At 34.5% G+C, this 18,651-nt stretch overlaps 1 protein-coding gene across 1 annotated transcript; it reads left to right on the top strand.

The window, feature by feature from the left end:
* The first annotated feature begins 7,369 nt into the window (after positions 1-7,369).
* Positions 7,370-9,419, top strand: LOC149156015 (WAT1-related protein At5g07050-like). The gene is made up of 7 exons (XM_089445390.1): positions 7,370-7,556; positions 7,724-7,786; positions 7,878-7,994; positions 8,155-8,359; positions 8,466-8,624; positions 8,704-8,855; positions 9,163-9,419. The coding sequence occupies exons 1-7, from the start codon at positions 7,372-7,374 to the stop codon at positions 9,338-9,340; spliced, it is 1,059 nt and encodes a 352-aa protein (XP_089301516.1). The 5' UTR covers positions 7,370-7,371; the 3' UTR covers positions 9,341-9,419.
* The last annotated feature ends 9,232 nt before the right edge of the window (positions 9,420-18,651 follow it).

The raw sequence follows: 18,651 nt of genomic DNA, 5'->3' as shown, positions 1-18,651 counted from the left end.
GAAGAATTAAAATTGTTGTAATCTCCTGTTGAATAATAAGATTGTCGATGCCTCTATTCTAGTGGACGTAGCCCAGATTGGTTGGGTGAACCACGTTAAATCTATGTGTTATGGTTTTGTGTTTTTTAATGTGCTGTGTATGTTTGTTTAATTTTATTTCCGTTGCGCATTGTTTGGTCTAACAAGTGGTATTGGAGGGGCGCAGCGGAAGCGTGGAGGTCCCATAACCTACATGTCTCTGGATGTGGAGGTGGTGCATGTGACATAACTACTGAAGGTGGAGTTTTGGTGATTGGCACGGTTTCGGCAGAGACAGTTGCGCCAATTTCTAACAGTGATCGGGTTGGCGCGTTTTATTTTGGAACAAACGTGCTGGTGGTGTGGATCCAAGTTTAATACTCGCGCCAGAGTGCTAGTATCCCGATTGGCGCGGAATCGACGGATTTAAGCGCACCAATATTTTGTCGCTTACACCATTTTTGTTCTGGCGCAGATCGTCTGCTGTCAAAGAAGCGCCAACGCGCCAAGCGAGGAAAGTTTTGGTAAAACTGCAATTTTGTTATTTGTTTCTTATTTGTAATCTGCAGTTTGTACAGCAAAGGGATTGTATGATAAGGTAAAGGTATCATAGTAGAAGGCAAAGGCATTTTTTTGTTAGATATTAACTTTGTTTATTAAGTTGGAATTGGAGATTCAGTTTGTTACAACATGGCAAAAACTCAAAGTGCTTGTTTTGAGATCGAGAAGTTTAATGGCAAAAATAAATTTGAAATCTGGAAAGTGAAGATGCATGATCTGCTTGTGCAACAAGGCGTGGTGAAGGCATTGTTGGGAAAATCCAAACAGCCTTACACCGTGATAGATGATGAATGGAATGAATTGGATGGAAGAGCTCTGAGCGGTATTCAACTTTGTTTGGCGGATGATGTTTTGTTTAACATCGTGTCATAGAAAACTGCTGCTGGTTTGTGGACAAAGCTTGAGAAGCTGTACATGACAAAATCCTTAACCAATAGGATTCTTCTGAAGCGACAATTGTCCAGTCTGCGCATGAAGGAAGGTACAACTATTACTGATCATTTGAATGTTTTTAATACTCTTCTAGTGCAATTAGAAAGTATAGAAGTAAAATTTGAATCAGAAGATAAAGCTATAACTTTATTGTGCTCGTTGCCCGAGTCATGGGATCATTTTGTTACTTGTATAAGTCTTAGTACATCAGAAACCCTTGAATTTGATGATGTTGTTGGAGCTTTTTTGTCCGAATAGAAAAGGAAGAGGTCAAATTCCAAAACCTCTACATCAGAAGCAATGATGGCTAGAGGTCGTTCTAGAGAAAGACGCTCCAGTAAGCACAGTGACTTGCGTTCAAAATCGAAACGGAAAAAGAGTAAGGTAAAGTGCTGGTTTTGTGGCAAATCAGGACATTTGAAGAAGGACTGTTGGAAGAGACAACAAGCATCCAAAGAAGACTCTTCAACATAGAAGAAAGAAGCAAACACAACAAATACAGGTTCAGCATCCAAGACAGGTATGAGTGATGAAGTGTTATCAGTTGATTTGTCTAGTCATGATCAACATTGGTTGTTATATTTTGGTGCATCAAATCACATGTGTATTCATAGGGAATGGTTTAAAACTTATAAACCAATCAATTATGGAGTAGTTTACATGGGAAATGATGTCACATGTAACATTGTGGGAATTGGAACCATTCAGCTTAAAATGTTTGATGGGATAAATAAAATTTTAATTGATGTAAGACATATACCTGAACTAAGGAAAAACCTCATTTCATTAGGAGTACTGGACACAAATGGATATAAAACCTTTATTCAAGGTGGAGTAATGAAAATTTATAAAGGAATTTTACTAGTAATGAAAGCAAAGAAGGTTGGAAATCTTTTTCAATTAGAAGGAAGAACAGAGTCAGATCATGTTTCTATAGTGTCTGAAAAAGACAATAATTCTATTCATTTATGGCATCAAAGGTTGGTCCATATGAGTGAAAGAGGATTAAATATTTTATCTGATCGTAAGTTACTTCCTAGTCTAAAGTCTGTTAAGTTAGATTTCTGCAAACATTGTTTGTTTGCGAAACAAAGCAAGCAGAAGTTTAAAACTGGAAAACATACTAGTAAGGGAATCCTTGATTATAGCCATTCTGATGTTTGGGGTCCATCTCCAATAACCTCATATGGCGGATCGTCATATTTTGTATCTTTTATCAATGATTTCTCTAGAAAAGTGTGGGTCTACATGTTAAAGAAGAAGTCTGATGTGTTTACAGTTTTTAAACATTTTAGAGCATTAGTTGAAAACATCACTGGAAGAACTATTAAATGTTTAAGAACTGACAATGGTGGTGAGTTTACTTCAAATGAATTTGATAATTATTGGAAGGAAGCTGGGATCGAAAGACGTAAAACCACTGTATATACTCCTCAGCAAAATGGAGTTACTGAACGCATGAATAGGACTCTTTTAGAGAGAGCAAGAAGTATGCTGGGTAACACCAATTTGCAGAAGGAATTGTGGACAGAAGCGGTAGCTACAACTTGCTATTTGATAAATCGATCACCATCAACTGCAATAGGATGAAAAATTCCTCAAGAGGTATGGAAGGGTCATCCTTGTGATTATTCTAAACTGAAATTTTTTGGTTGTGATGCATATGCTCTAGTTAAAAAACATCATCGTTCTAAATTAGATCCTAAATCAAAAAGATATATATTTGTTGGATATGGTGATGGGACTAAGGGATACAGATTGTGGGATCCTACTACTCACAAGATCATCATTAATAGAGATGTTAAATTTAATGAATCCTCACTTGAAAGTTCAGATGTAGATGATAAATTGAAACAGGATAATGTATCTAAGCTTCAACACATTCAGTTTGAAACCAATCCAAATACTGATGATGATCAAGATGAACATGGTTCAGATGTAAGTCATGAACATGTTTCAAATGCAGATCATGGAAAAGTTTCAGATGTAGATCATGAACATGATACAGATGCTGATCATGAATAAGTTCCTACAGACAATAATCAGCAATTTGTGGAAGTACCAGAAATGTCTTTAAGGAGGTCCATAAGAATTAAACGTCCTCCTAGAAGGTATGATGATTATGTTACTTCAGTTGCTTTAACCGCTAACGATGATGAACCTTTTTGTTATCAGGAACCTGTAGAAGGTTCTAAAAGTGAAAAGTGGAAAGAAGCTATGAAGGACAAGATGATGGCATTACACAAGAATGACACATATGATCTGGTAGAACTTCCTAAAGACAGAAAAAATGTGGGATGTAAATGGGTGTGCAAATTGAAAAGGAGTGTTGATGGTTCAAAGGATAGGTACAAAGCAAGGCTGGTCGCAAAAGGTTTTTCTCAGAAAGCAGGCATTGATTTTCATGAGATACTTTCACTAGTTGTAAAAAAAATTTCAATTCGAATTGTATTAGCATTAGTTGCCTTACTTGATTTAGAATTATAGTAACTAGATGTTAAAATTGCAATTTTACATGGAGATTTAGATGAGGAGATTTACATGGAACAACCAAAAGGGTTTGTTCAAGATCGCAACAAGAAATTTGTCTGCAGGCTCAAGAAATCATTGTATGGTCTGAAGCAATCGCCTCGATAATGGTACAAGAAATTTGATTCTTTCATGTTGAATCAAAATTATATAAGAAGTGAATATGATCATTGAGTTTACTTTAAGAAATTAAGTAATGACATGTTCATTATCTTAGTGTTATATGTTGACAATATGATTTTAGCAAGCAAAAGCATAACAGAGATCAACAGGTTAAAGGCTCAGATGGCTAGGATATTTGATATGAAAGATCTAGGAGGAGCAAGACAAATTTTGGGCATGGAGATTTTCAGAGACAGGAACAATGGTAAGCTGTGGCTATCACAACAGAAGTATATTGAGAAAATACTCTTGAGGTTTGGTATGAACATGGGAAGCCTGTTTCAGTCCCTTTAGCTTCCCATTTTAAGCTTTCTTCAAGTTTATGTCCTAATACAAATGAAGAAAAGGAATATATGTCTCGAATTCCATATGCCAATGTAGTAGGTTGTTTAATGTATGCGATGGTTTGTACTCGACCAGATATTTCACATACAGTTGGGGTTGTCAGCACGTATATGGCAAATCCAGGAAAAGAACACTGGTCAATAGTGAAATGGGTGCTTCGGTATTTGAGAGGCACAAGTGATTATTGTATCACTTATAACAAAAGTAGTGAATTTGTTTACGGTTATGTTGATTTTGATTTTGGAGGTGATTTGAATAAGAGAAGGTCAACCTCAGGGTATGTCTTTACTCTTGCAGGTGGAGCTATTAGCTAGATGTCAAAGCTATAGAATAATATTGCTTTATCCACTACTAAAGCAGAATACATAGCTGCATCGCATGCTTGCAAAGAAGCGGTTTGGTTAAAAGGTTTGATTGGTGAGTTTGGTAGGTTACAGGATAACATCAAGTTATTTTGTGATAGTCCAAGTGCAACTCATTTGGCTAAGAATCCGGCCTATCATAGTAAATCAAAGCATATACCTATCAAGTACCATTTTGTAAGATAGGTTATCACTGAAATGGGTGTTTCTCTTGAAAAAGTGCATACGAAGGAAAACTGTGCAGACATGTTCACGAAACCAGTTTTGTTAGAGAAGCTACATTGGTGTCTGACTTCTCTTGGCTTGCAGAAAAGATGAAAATAATAAATGAACAGGGTATCAGGCTAATTGTTGTCAAGGTGGAGATTGTTGAGATTTTCTGTTTAATTAATTTTGGCAAAAATCTCATGTATGTGACAACAATAGGATTAGTTGCTATATTAGCTCTAGTATTTTTTGAGGAGGAGTTAATGCATCCTATATTTGTTGTGAGGGAATTTATGATTCAGTTTTATACTCCAGCTATAAGAAATGTAATCCCGTAGAGGATTGAGGTAGTGTAGAGGAAATAGGGTGAGCTGAGAGTATGTGTGAAGAATTAAAATTGTTGTTATCTCCTGTTGAATAATAAGATTTTTGATGCCTCTGTTCTGGTGGACGTAGCCCAGATTGGTTGGGTGAACCACGTTAAATCTGGGTGTTATGGTTTTGTGTTTTTTAATGTGTTGTGTATGTTTGTTTAATTTTATTTCCGCTGCGCATTGTTTGGTCTGACATTTTAATCATTTAATTTTAACTACAAATAAAAATTAACTCTTTATTCCATATAACCTTTAAACAAATTAAATTCTCAAAATTTAATTTTCTTAAAAAGTAGAAAGCCATTATACTCATTATTATTTTTTTTTTTTTTTTTTCTGAATTTGACTACTTCTATTATTATACAAAAATATCAAAAATTACAGCAAGGCCTTGGCCTTGAGAGTCTTGCCAAGAAGTTGGCGATTTGCACAAGTTTTCCATTGATAGTTCTCAGAGGACCTCCAGTTTTGCTGTGGCCTCTTATAGGACCCGACACATTTACATAGCTGAACAGAGACAGTAAGTACCCAAAAACTAATTAGAGACAACTTTGCATCCGACTTAGAACAAAACAAGATACAATACGGAAACCTGTTACGGGCTTGAGTTAAGAACCTGAACAGAGTAGTATCCCTGCGACCAAAACTGCCTTTAGCAGAGAGCCGGAGGTGATCAATCATCATCAGTGGTATAAGGTTCCTCAACTACTCGGCAGCCATATTGTAGCGAGTCCTTCGAATCAGAATGCTGAGCCGCCATGCCTGTTGGTTCTCTTGGCACTAGTTCGCTAGGACCTGCAGAAACAGTTTGGTTCGCCAGTGCGGAGCTGCATAAAATCGGTTGCTGACTGTCCGTTGGAGTTGCCATTCTTTGGACGGCTGGCGTTTCCGGAGGAGCGTCATCCTGGTCTCTGGAATCTTCGCATTGCTCAATTGTGACTGAAACAATAAAGGTTGCGTGAGTGAGAGTGCAGGGGATTCGAAATCGTACTATGGGGTGAGCCTCATGCTCACAATTGTTCCTGCTCCCGTGCCCTCGACTTTTTCCACGACCAGATCTTGTGGCCGGAGGACTCCTGCGCCCAGAATCAATCATCTCCATGAAGGAACGCGTCGGAGAGGTGGTCTGCTGCGAGATGGCGCGTCCCCTTGAGCCTCCACGCCGACTTAACAACCGTTGCCTTTCACGCTGCATGGCACCGCCCCAAGGTTGTGCTACAGAGCCAGGAAAGGAGTTTAACACTGCCTCGCTGAGGGAGAGGCTTTGAGACTGTAACAACGGAAATGAACATTGAAGCAGCGAGCAAGCAACAGATATGGTTCACCTTGGCACAATAACCCGGGAAGTTGGTGGAAGAGTTAATGTTTCTCATTAAGAGCCCTGTGCGAGCCGAGCTTGCTGTCTTTGTACAGCTCCTCGTGACAGGCACGTTCGGACAGGTGCCCATGGGCCTGACCACGTGCCTGCCTTTCTTGCCGTCATACACCCGCATCTGGGGCCATATACTCATTATTAATAACTAATAACTAGAATAATTATTAACAAATTAACATTAATATTAAAATTGGGATAAACCAAAATTATAAATTAGATCATTATATATAATCATAAGTTAATTTATAATCATAATTAATTATGGATTAACATTAATAATTTCAAGACAAATTACAAATGTTACAACTAGAATGAATTATAATATTAACATGGTTGTCTTTCATTTCATTCGCATCCATACCCTAGCCTTATTTATTACCTCATGAGGTTATGACTTCTTCTCTTATGGATCTATTCCTCATGATGAACCACAGAGGTTGGTTCGAAACTTTGATTATAACAAAGATGAATGCGATGACTCTGGAAGATAACACTTCATAATAATAGTGTTATTAATATCTATATCTTGATGCTAAAAAGTTAAATTGTACATATTTAAATGTTATTTTAATTATTAAGATCATATAATCTAGATGTAATATGATATTTTGAGAAGACTAAATTTCTTTATATATTTAAAAATGTAATTTAAATAATTAAAAATTTATCAAAATATGTTAATTGAATTAAACTTGTAATTATAGAAAAATGTAAAATCAAGAAAAATATAGCCCCCACGAATATAAATGTGAGGCCAATTGTCCAACCACTCTATATTTTATTGAAGGAAATTATACCCATCAAACATAAAGCAAAATCCCATAATGCATAAAGACTGACTACAGGTTGGCTGTCTTCCAGTCTAATGTCGCATATCTGCTCGTTCAAGAACACCTAACCTTCTAAGGATCTAAACCTAACTTTTTGCAGAGTCGTGTTTTTTTTTTAAATTTAAAATGGATTGAAGAAATGTCTCTTGGCAGGCAATGTTGCATGTAGAGAAATAATGGCTACCTGGTTGGGCTCCTTCAAACCCCATGTAGCTGAGATTGCAGTTCAAGTCTGCCTGGCCGGCATGAATATCATTACCAGAGTTGCTCTGGACGAAGGAATGAGTCATTTTGTTTTCGTAGCTTACACCCTGGCTGTTGCTACAGTAGTTATTTCTCCTTTTGCTTTTTTCCTTGAAAGGTATCTAATTTTTTTTAATTGATAAGTTGAAAACATTTATTTTTTCCATTTGTTAAGTTGAGTTCAGGTTAACGATTAAGAGTTTAATGTTGAATGAAAGATCCATCAGTCCACCCTACTATATATATAAAACCCCTAATGTGATAAATTTTTAAAATGTTATACAGAAACCAACGCCCTGCAATGACCTGTGCCATCTTCTGGCAGATCTTTGTGCTTGCACTGGCTGGGTAAGAAGTATGTGCTGAAATCCTCCACTACTGCTGTTGCTTTATTATTTCTCTTATCATGGGATACCCATTGCTAAAAACACAATTGCAGGACCACTCTATTTCAGAATTTTTACTTTGCCGGCCTAGATTACACCTCCGCCACATTTGCTTCTGCAACGTCAAACCTGGTTCCTGTTGTCACATTTGGAATGGCCACAGCTTTTAGGTACTCTTGCTTTGATATGTATCTTAATTTTTTATACAAAGGAAAAGAATTAGCCATGGCCTTTCCAGTAATTGTTATTAAACAAGCCATACTATCTGAGAAGAAAATAATGCTTCTACTGCAATGGAAGTCAGGTTTTTGATTATTATGGGTTGTGCAGACTGGAGAAAGTTGATATCAGGAGTAAATATGGCCAAGCCAAAGTTATAGGAACCATTATATGTGTGGGTGGTGCAATGATTATGACCTTCTACAAGGGCCCTGTTCTCATTAGGCTCAATAGGTTTCTTCATAACACATGGTTGCTTGGAGCACTGATGCTGTTTGCCAGCTGTTTATTTTGGTCTGGATGGCTTACTTTTCAGGTACTTATAATCCTCTTCAGTTTTACTCACAAAAAGGCAACCATATTTTCAATACTGTCAACATCACATATCTGTATATTTTGGGGTGTTCTTGTTTTCAATACAGGCTCCAGTTGTTCAGAAATATCCAGCTCAAATTTCATTAACAGCTATCACGATGCTGCAAGGAACTCTACAGTGCACTGTGGTGGCTTTAATTTTTGAGCCAAAGGCCTCTGCTTGGAGGCTAAAGTGGGACATTCAGCTTCTCAGCATCATATACTCTGTGAGCACCGCATCTTCGTTTTAATAATGTACAGTAATTCTTAACATGGTCATTGATCATATTGGCCCATAATATGCAGGGAGTATTATGCTTTTCATTTGCCTTCTTTGTACAGACTTACTGTATCCGTCTGAAGGGACCTGTCTTTGCTGCAATGTTCAATCCAACTTCAACCATAATTGTTGCAGTGTTGGAACAGCTAATCCTTCATGTGAAATATTATCTGGGGAGGTCAGATCTCTCTTAACATCCGAGACGTATTATCTCAAGTTTTGCGTTCAGTAGTTTTTTTGTGTTTTGTTTTTCTGGGGGTTCAATGGCGATTTGAATGTTGATTTTATGGTTTACAGGACAATTATCAATTAAGTTGTTTTTATAGATTTTGTGAGCAATTTTTGTTTTTTATTACTTTGATTTTAACTAATTTTAACTTTAACTTATAATTTACATAAAACTTTGTAACAAAACAACTACCCGATTAAACCATTTCTATAAACTCTCTTCATAAATTTATGAATAATTTTGGCTTATTTTGCAGTCTGCTGGGAGCAATTCTAGTAATAGCAGGACTGTATATTGTACTATGGGGCAAGGCAAATGATGACAAGTTGGTGACGAGCCCAGAAAAGCACAACCCTGTAGATGTATCCAACAACATCAGTGATTGGAACATTGGCATTAACCAATCCCTATTACAAAGTGAGGCCTCTCAGTAACACCTATTTCAGTCTCAGATGTAAAATTCGCGGTAGTTACTGTTGTCAAAATCAAGACAAATCCGTCCCTTGTTTCAGTATCAGGCTGAAATTTCTCCCTTCTCATTCTCACAAAATCTAAAGAAATCTGAGTTTATGAGACTGAAATTTCTCCATAGTCACTTTGAAATCTGTGACTTCATTTACTTAGTGTATATTTCATTTCTCCATAGTCACTTTGAAATCTGCGACTTCATTATTTACTTTAGCGTGTTATATTTCGTGGTAGCTGTGACCACCTTTTATTATTCATTATTTTAATTTAAGCAGGTGTGTATCCTTCCCATGCCTACTTTGAAGTTCTTGTTAATAAATTTCGTTATAATAAATATTGATATAAGTTTATACGGTCAGTTGGATTCATATCACGCTTTAATTTTTTATGATTAATATAACTTAAGCTAGCTAGTATTCTTCCCATTCCTATTTTGAAGTTCTGCTTAATAAAATATTAGTATAAGTTTAAACGGTTAGTTGTATTCATGCTATATTTTAATTTTTATGTTTAATACAATTTAATTTAGTTATGGACGGATATTATTATAATTATGTTATTATATTTTTTACAATTAATATATTTGATTAATAATAGATATTAAAATGGATATCTAAATTGATTGTATAGTTTATTGATCATAGTTTAATGAAATTGTTAAAAAAATAAGTTTTATAAAAAAAATAATGAATTTTAATATAATTTATTAAAAGTTTTCGATGGAACTGTTAAAAATAATTTTATAAAAAATTATAATTTTAATATAATTTATTAAATTATGTTTTCATTATTATAAATTTGAAAAATAAAATATATAGGGAAAAATAGTAAATAATTTTTATAATTTATTTTTAGTAATATAAAATAATTTAATTAATTATTTTTATAATTTTTTAATAAAAATGTAATATGTTGTATTTCATTAAAAATATATATTTAGGTTAAATTAGCATAATGGTTGATAAATGTTGATAGAGAAATATTAACCACATTTATTATTATTTATTTATGAACATGCGGAAAAAACTAAACATCACGTATGCATTGAAGAGGCACGTGTTATTACAAAGATTGCCCCCTTTCATCACTGAAAGTTTAGGGAGTCCATAGAAATTGAAAAGAGGCCTAGAAATCTCAATAGAGATGAAGGATGGAATATTAGCAGATGTTGGATCCATGCCCTTTCATCCTAGCCACCCCTGCCCTCCCCGCCCCTGTGCTATCCCCGCCCCTTATCTTGCGATCTTCTCTTGTCTTTTGACCTTGGATTATCCCTCATCCTGTCTCTGCTCTTGGATTTTAGTTTTATTTAACCCTTTCACTTGTTCTATTATTATGATAAGATAACCATCTATAAGGATAGTAAGAATCTCTTTAAGCCTTAGTTAATCAACATTATTAACATGTTATTTTATTAAATGATTTTTAAAGGATGATAAACTTTATTAATGAATATTCATTTAACCATTTAGAATTTCTCTTTAGTCCCTTAATAACCTTAAAATAATAATAATTGTTTAATTGTTTAGTAGAGTGAGCCCTTAATAAACAATCTTAATTTAATTAATATTTAACTGTAATAATATTTAGTTTACTCTCATTAAATATTAACAATTAAAAATTTAATTGAATATAACCCTAATAACCTTAATAACCTTAAAATAATATATTTTTTAAGATATTCCCCTTTCCTCTAAGACCCTTATTAGGTTAATTTTTTAATCTTTCATATCATTTCCTTTAATATTAATAATATTAATTTAATTTATACAACTTTAACATTAATAATATATATATATATATATATATATGAAGTAAAAACTAAGATGTAGTTAATGAGTAATATCATATAATTAAATAGGCTTCAAACTTAATAGAAAAAGTCAAGGAATGGTAGCCTTTTAAATTTAAATATATTAAGATCTAATAAATAAATTCACTCTAACTAACCAATTAAGTGAACCTTCTTCATTTATTTTACTCATAAACTATTAAATTTAATAATAAAATTAACCAAACTAACTTTTGAATTTCCCTATCCCTATCCCTCAGTCCAAGTACAGTTTCCTGGTCAAACTTAGCCGCTTCCTAGTCAAATATAGTCGTTCCTGGTCCAATATAGCCATTGGATGATCTGCTCTCTCTATTTAATTTGATTCCTTAGTCTGGTTCTTCAACTTATCCTCACAATGAACCACACTTGCTGGTTCGAAACGTATCGACAAATATATCATGATGTGATTTCGTCGAAAAATATTTTCAAGATTGATATGGATCACAGAAGCCTCAACTCAATAATTATTATTATTATTTAGTACTATTAATTAACCAATTAATAAATAATATCAATATAAATATTATAAACTAATAATAATAAATTATTAGTCATTAATATAATAATAATAATTTTAATCAAAGGAATTATTAATATTATAAATTTCAGGAAATTGTATTAAATATAAAGGATTAATAACATAAACTCAAGAGATTATTTTTATAAATCCAATAATTTAATATTATAAACCCTTAGATTAATATTATAAATGTAAGTGATTATTAATATTATAAATCTAAGAGATTAATGAACCAAAGGAATTTATATTATAAATCTAATGGATTATAAACCCAAGGGATTTATATTAAATCATAGGATTAATATAATAAACCCTATCAATAATCCTATACCCTAGTAATATGAACCCTTAGATTAATAAACCCATGGCATTGATATTATAAACCCAAGGCACTAATATACCAAAGGGATTAATACTAAAAGCCCAAGGAGATAATATTAAACCCAATGGATTAATAATGTCAACCCAAAGTATATAAACCAGAAGAAAAATATTATAAAACCTAAAACAAACATGGTTGACGATGGTTGATTTTCATATTGAGACAATCATTGTCACAATGCAATGTTGGACCATAGTTGACCATGGTTAGCCATGTTTGATTTTCATATTGAGCGAATCTTTGTCACAATGCGACGTTGGAGCATGGTTGAGCATGGTTGAACATGGTTGATTTTCATGTTAAGACAATCTTTGTCAGAATGCGAGGTTGGACCATGTTGACTATTGATGATCATGATTGTCACAAAGTGGCGTTGGAGCATGAGACAAATCTTTGTCTCAATCTTGGTCACAATGTGACCATGGTTGATTTTTATATTGAGACAATATTTGTCACAATGATATGTTTAACCACGGTTGATTTTCATACTGAGACAATGTTTATCACAATGTGATGTTGGACCATTGTTGACCATGGTTAACCATGAATGATATTCATATTGAGAAAATCCTACGATAAACCCTAAGATAAATATTATAAACCAAGATATATAAACCATTTGATAAATATTATAAATGGTAAAATAAACATGGTTCACCATGCTTGACCATGATTAATTTTCTTATTGATACAATCTTTGTCACAATGGGATGTTGGACCATGGCTGACCATGATCGATTTTCATATTGAGACAATCTTTGTCACAATATGACTTTGGACCATGGTTGATTCTCATACTGAGACATTTATTTTTCATAATGTGTCATTGAACCCTTTTTTACCATGATTAACCATGGTTGACGATGGTCGACAATATTTAACCATGGTTGATTTCCATATCGAGACAATCTTTGTCACAATGTGATGTTTGACCATGGTTTCCATATTGAGACAACCTTTGTCAAAATGTGGTGTTCGACCAAGGATGATGATAATTCACTGTGGTCACCATGTTTGACCAATGTTGACCATGGTTTTCCATGGTTGACCATGATTTTCCATGGATGACCATGGTTAACCAAGAATGATTTTCATATTGAGAAAATATCTCTCGCAATACGAAGGGATTAATATTATAAACCTAAGGGATATAAACCATAAGATAAATATTATAAATGCTAACATTAATAGTATAAACCTGAGGATCAATATTAGAAACCCAAGGGATTATAAACCCATGGTTGGTTTAATATTAAACCCAAGGGATTAATATTATAAACCCAAGGCATATAAACCCTAAAATAAATATTATAAACACTAAAATAACTATGCTTGACCATGGTTGATTAATGTTGTTAACCATGGTTCAATGTCACATTGCGACAAAGATTGTCTCAATGTGAAAATCAATCTTGGTCAATCATGGTCCAACCCAAGGCATAAACCCTAGAAATACTATACGCTACAAATAATGAATATGAACCCTCACATTAATAAACCCAAGGGATTCCCCAAATGCAGGTGATTGCAATGAGAAATAAGTTGACGGGACAAGGGTTGGGCAGGGCAGGATGCCACTTGCCCGACCAGTACAAGAACAATGGAGTGGTTATGACACTCGGTGCACGGCACAATCGCATGAATGGTTTTCAGGATACGCAAGGCCATCGGATCAGCTGGAACACCAGGTCTGCAGTGAGGGAGTTAAGCCTCGCACGCACCAGCATACAGCAGAGAGCACAAGCCATCAAGGGATCAGTAACGGGAGGAGACTCCCGAGACAAGGCTGGGAACGTTAAAGCCAGTGAAAGGCCGAGGAAGATGGACATTTCGTTGGCTTTATCGCTCCGCCAACATACATTTGATCATGCAAAGAACTTCAGGGAGAATGAGGGGAATGGGATCCCGACGCTGATGGTCTTGGCCTTCCCTACGAGGCTGGTTATTCTGCTCCTCGAGTATCGCTCAGGTATTGCAAATTGGCCCTCTCATTCACATTTCTTGGCAACTGATCTCTTTGTTTGGTCTTGGGTCTCACACACGTGTAGGGATTTGGCACACCAAAATGAAAAGCCCAAGCTCGACAGAGGAGGCTCAACTAGTAGGCAATGCCGTAGCCAAGGTATTTCTCTGCAGCTACAATCCCGGACCTGGGCCACTGTCAATTGCAGGATGCCTCGACTGAGACCAAGAATGGGTAGCCGCAGGGGGCAGCCCAGAAGAGCCCCAAAGGAATCATCCTCCAGCGACTTGAAACATCCTCTGAGGCGTGGGCTTTCTTCTCGCAGCAGAAGAGGAAGATCGCATGCCTCTAGCTCCTGACCCGGACCTATCCCTACCTCTGGTTCCGCCATATTTACCTTTGACAACGCTTTAAACAGGCCCAGGATCACAGCCTATTTTACGGTGGTTTTTCAGGAGGAAAGTCAAGTTGATGATTTAAGGACTCAGGCAAGAAATTCAAGGGCAATCCCGGACCCCTGTTCATCATTTCAGTTGGCTGCGGAAAATACCCCTCAGTGGGAAACAAACGAACAAGGGGGCAGAGCACAGGAGGCGATGATGGTAGATCTAGGTCCTGAAGCTCAGAATGCAACTTAGACAGAGGAACTACCTGATATGTGTTGGTGTCAAATCATTGAAGAGCCCATTGATGAATAGCAATGCCACCCACGCTTCTTTTTCTGGTAGGATGCCCCTCACCACTGGGCACGGTTGTAAGGCAACTCGGTTCTGGGATTTTTTGTATCCCTCGGTTCTTTTTTGAGTTTTTGATTTGTCTTATGTTTCAGAGATCATTCCCCTACGTGGGAAACAAAATTAGACAATTTTCAAATGTGCTTGTTTTGGACATAACTGCCTCCTGCAAGAGCAGAGTGCTTGACTTTGGTCATGATGTAAATTTACTATCTCCCTGTTAATATAATAGATATAGTTTTATGTAGAAAAAATAATAAACCCAAGGGATTGATATTTTAAACCTAATGGAATAATAAACCCAATTTTGGATTAATACTAAAACCCTAAGGTATTATAAACTCAAGTGGATAATATTAGGCCCAATGGATTAATATTATAAATTCGAGGTATATAAACCATAAAATAAACATGGATGACCATGGTTGATTTTCATATTTAGAAAATTTGTGTCACAATGCGACATTAGACCATGGTTTCCCTGATTAATTTTCATATCAAGACAATATTTACCAAACTGTAATGTTGGACCGTGGTTGACCATAACTGACCATGATTGATTTTCATATTGAAACAATATTTGTCAAAATGCGATATTGGACCATGGTTGACCATGATTGATTTTCATATCGACAAAATTTTATGGTAAACTCTAAGATAAATATTATAAACCAAGGTATATAAACCCTATGATAAATATTATAAATGCTAAAGTAAATATGGTTCACCATACTTGACCATGTTTGACCATGGTTTATTTACATAGTGAGACAATTTTTTTCATAATACAACGTTGTACCATGGTTCACCATGGTTTGCCATGATTGATTTTCATATTGAGACAATCGTTGTCACAATGCAACATTGGACCATGGTTGACCATGATTGACCATTATTCACTGTGGTTGACGATGGCTGATTTTCATATTGAGACAATCTTTTTCAAAATATGACATTGGACCATGATTGACCATGGTTGATGACAATGGTTGACCAAGGTTGATTTTTTTATTCATACAACTTTGTTACAATGTATCATTGGACCATGGTTGACCATGATTATAAACCAAAGATATTTATATTAAACCCATGGATTAATATTATAAACCATATGTCTAATATTATACCCTAGAAATATGAACCTTTAGATTAATAAAACCAAGGGATTGATATTATAAACCCAAAGGAATAATAAACATAAGGGATTTATATTAAAAACCGAAGGGAATAATATTAAACCAAGTGGATTAATATTATAAAATGTAGGTATATATAAACCCTAAGATAAATATTATAAACCCTAAAATAAACATGGCTGACCATGGCTTACCATGGTTGATTTTCATATTGAGGCAATCTTTGTGACAATGGAATGTTGGACCATTGTTCGCCTTGGTTTTCACAATGTGACGTTGGACCATGAGATAATGATTACAAATCCAATGTATTTATATTAAACCCGAGGATTAATATTATAAACCCTATTAATAATATTATACCTTAGGAATATGAAACCATTGATTGATGAGCCCAAGGGATCGATATTATAAATCCAAGCAAGAAATATTAAACCCAAGGGATTAATATTAGAAACAAAAGGTATCTAAAACCTAAAATAAACATGGTTGACCATTGTTGATTTTCATATTAAGACAATCTTTGTCAAAATGTGATGTTGGGACATGAATGACAATGACTAATTTTCATATGGAGACAATATTTGTCACAATGTGACATTGGACCATGGTTGACCATGGTTGATTTCCATAATGGGACAATCTTTGTCATAATGAAACATTAGACCATAATTAACATTGATTGACCATGGTTTGCCATGGTTGATTTTCATATTGATTTAATCTTTGTCACAATGCGACATTGGACCATGGTTGATTTCCATAATGGGACAATCTTTGTCATAATGAAACATTAGACCATAATTAACATTGATTGACCATGGTTTGCCATGGTTGATTTTCATATTGATTTAATCTTTGTCACAATGCGACATTGGACCATGGTTGTCACAATGTGATCTTCAACCATGAGACAATCTTTGTCGCAATGTGACCATGGTTGACCGTGATTGACCATGATTGATTTTCATATTGGGAAAATCTTTGTCACAATGCGACATTGGACCATGTTTGAGCATGGTTTATTTCCATATTGAGACAATATTTGTCACAATGTGGTGTTCGACCATGGTTGACCATAACTTAACATGGTCGGCCATGTTTGACCAATGTTGACCATGATTTACCATGGTTGACCAAGATTAATTTTCATATTGAGAAAATATTTGTCACTATCCCAAGGGATTAATATTATAAACCAAGGGATATAAACCTTAAGATAAATATTATAAACACTAAAATAAATATTAAACCCTAACATTAATATAATAAAGCTCAAGATTAAGATTATAAACCAAGGGATTATAAAACCATGGTTGGTTTAATATTAAATCCAATGGATTAATATTATAAAACCTTAAATAAACATGGTCGACCATGCTTCGTTAATGTGATCCACCATGGTCCAAAATCACATTGTGACAAAGATTGTCTCAATGTGATACCCAATCATGGTCAGCAATGGTCAACCATGGTCCAATGTTACATTGTGACAAAGGTTGTACCATTATAAAAATCAACGACGCTCAAGCAAGGTCAATCATGGTCAACATTGGTCAAACATGGTTGACCATGGTTAATTATAGTCAATCATGGTTAAACATGGTCAAAAATGGTCCAATGTCATATTGTGACAAAGATTTCCTCCACATGAAAATCAACCATGGTAAACTATGGTCCAACATTGCACCGTGACAAAGATTCTCTTAATATTAAAATCAATCATGGTTCAACATCGCACTGTCACAAAGATTGTCTCAATATGAAAATCAACCATGGTCAATCATGTTTGTCTTATGGTTTATAATATTTATCTTATGGTTTATATGCCTTGGGTTGACAATATTAATCCCTTGGGTTTATTAGTGCCTCGAGTTTACAATATCAATGTCTTAGATTTATTAAAATTAAGGGTTCATATTCTTAGAGTATACTATTATTGATAAGGTTTGTAATATTAATCCTGGGATTTAATATAAATCCCTTGGGTTTATTAATCTCTTTGATTTTTAATATTAATCCCTTCCCTTGAGCTTATAATAATAACCCCTTTGGTTTATAGTATTAACCCTTTGTGTTTAATATTATTTCCTAGGTTTTATAATGCCATGGGTTTATATTATTATTATTATTATCCAATTTTAAGGTCACGACCAAGCCATACACCACACTGGTGTATGAGACCCCCTTGTTTGTGGGATAAAGAACCCACCTTCATGCAGTGGTTTGATTGTTAAGTCTACGAAGGCATACATACTCTACCTCCCTTTGGTTTTGAACATGTGACCTCTTTGGAGATAACACATGTTCTTAACCATTAGGACCACTCAAGCTGTATCATGTTAATACTCTGTTTGATTAACAATATCATTATTTATTATGTTATTGATAATATTAGAAAAATTTTCATATTATTATAATATAACAATAATTGTTATTAATTTAGTCATATCAATATTAATATTAATATTAAATCCGTATACATTCGCTCGTGTTTGCGTATAAGAACCATATTTAATAATATGGTTGTAGTTTTTATTAATATATGCCTATTAATGTATATCAGTCACATTAATTAATGTGGTTGTGTTACTATTATAATTAATCACAATTAATGTTATAATATAAACTAAATATGATTTGACTTTTAAACTCCTATTAATAATTAATATAAACCCCTATTTGTTAGAGTACACAACTACATTATC

The sequence above is a fragment of the Pinus tabuliformis genome, chromosome 9 (genome assembly GCF_031772625.1).
Source record: "Pinus tabuliformis cultivar Carrire ecotype Pingquan chromosome 9, CPIR1, whole genome shotgun sequence".
NCBI classification, from domain to species: Eukaryota; Viridiplantae; Streptophyta; class Pinopsida; order Pinales; family Pinaceae; genus Pinus; species Pinus tabuliformis.
Note: the sequence above shows the minus strand (reverse complement) of the source record. Positions and strands in the feature narration are given on the sequence as shown.

Bases quoted from the DNA above. Each gene is read 5' to 3' on its own strand.
- LOC149156015 (XM_089445390.1), top strand. From the start codon at position 7,372: ATGGCTACCTGGTTGGGCTCCTTCAAACCCCATGTAGCTGAGATTGCA. The intron at 7,557-7,723 runs GTATCTAATTTT...AATGTTATACAG, and splicing joins TTTGCTTTTTTCCTTGAAAG to AAACCAACGCCCTGCAATGA. The intron at 7,787-7,877 runs GTAAGAAGTATG...ACACAATTGCAG, and splicing joins TTTGTGCTTGCACTGGCTGG to GACCACTCTATTTCAGAATT.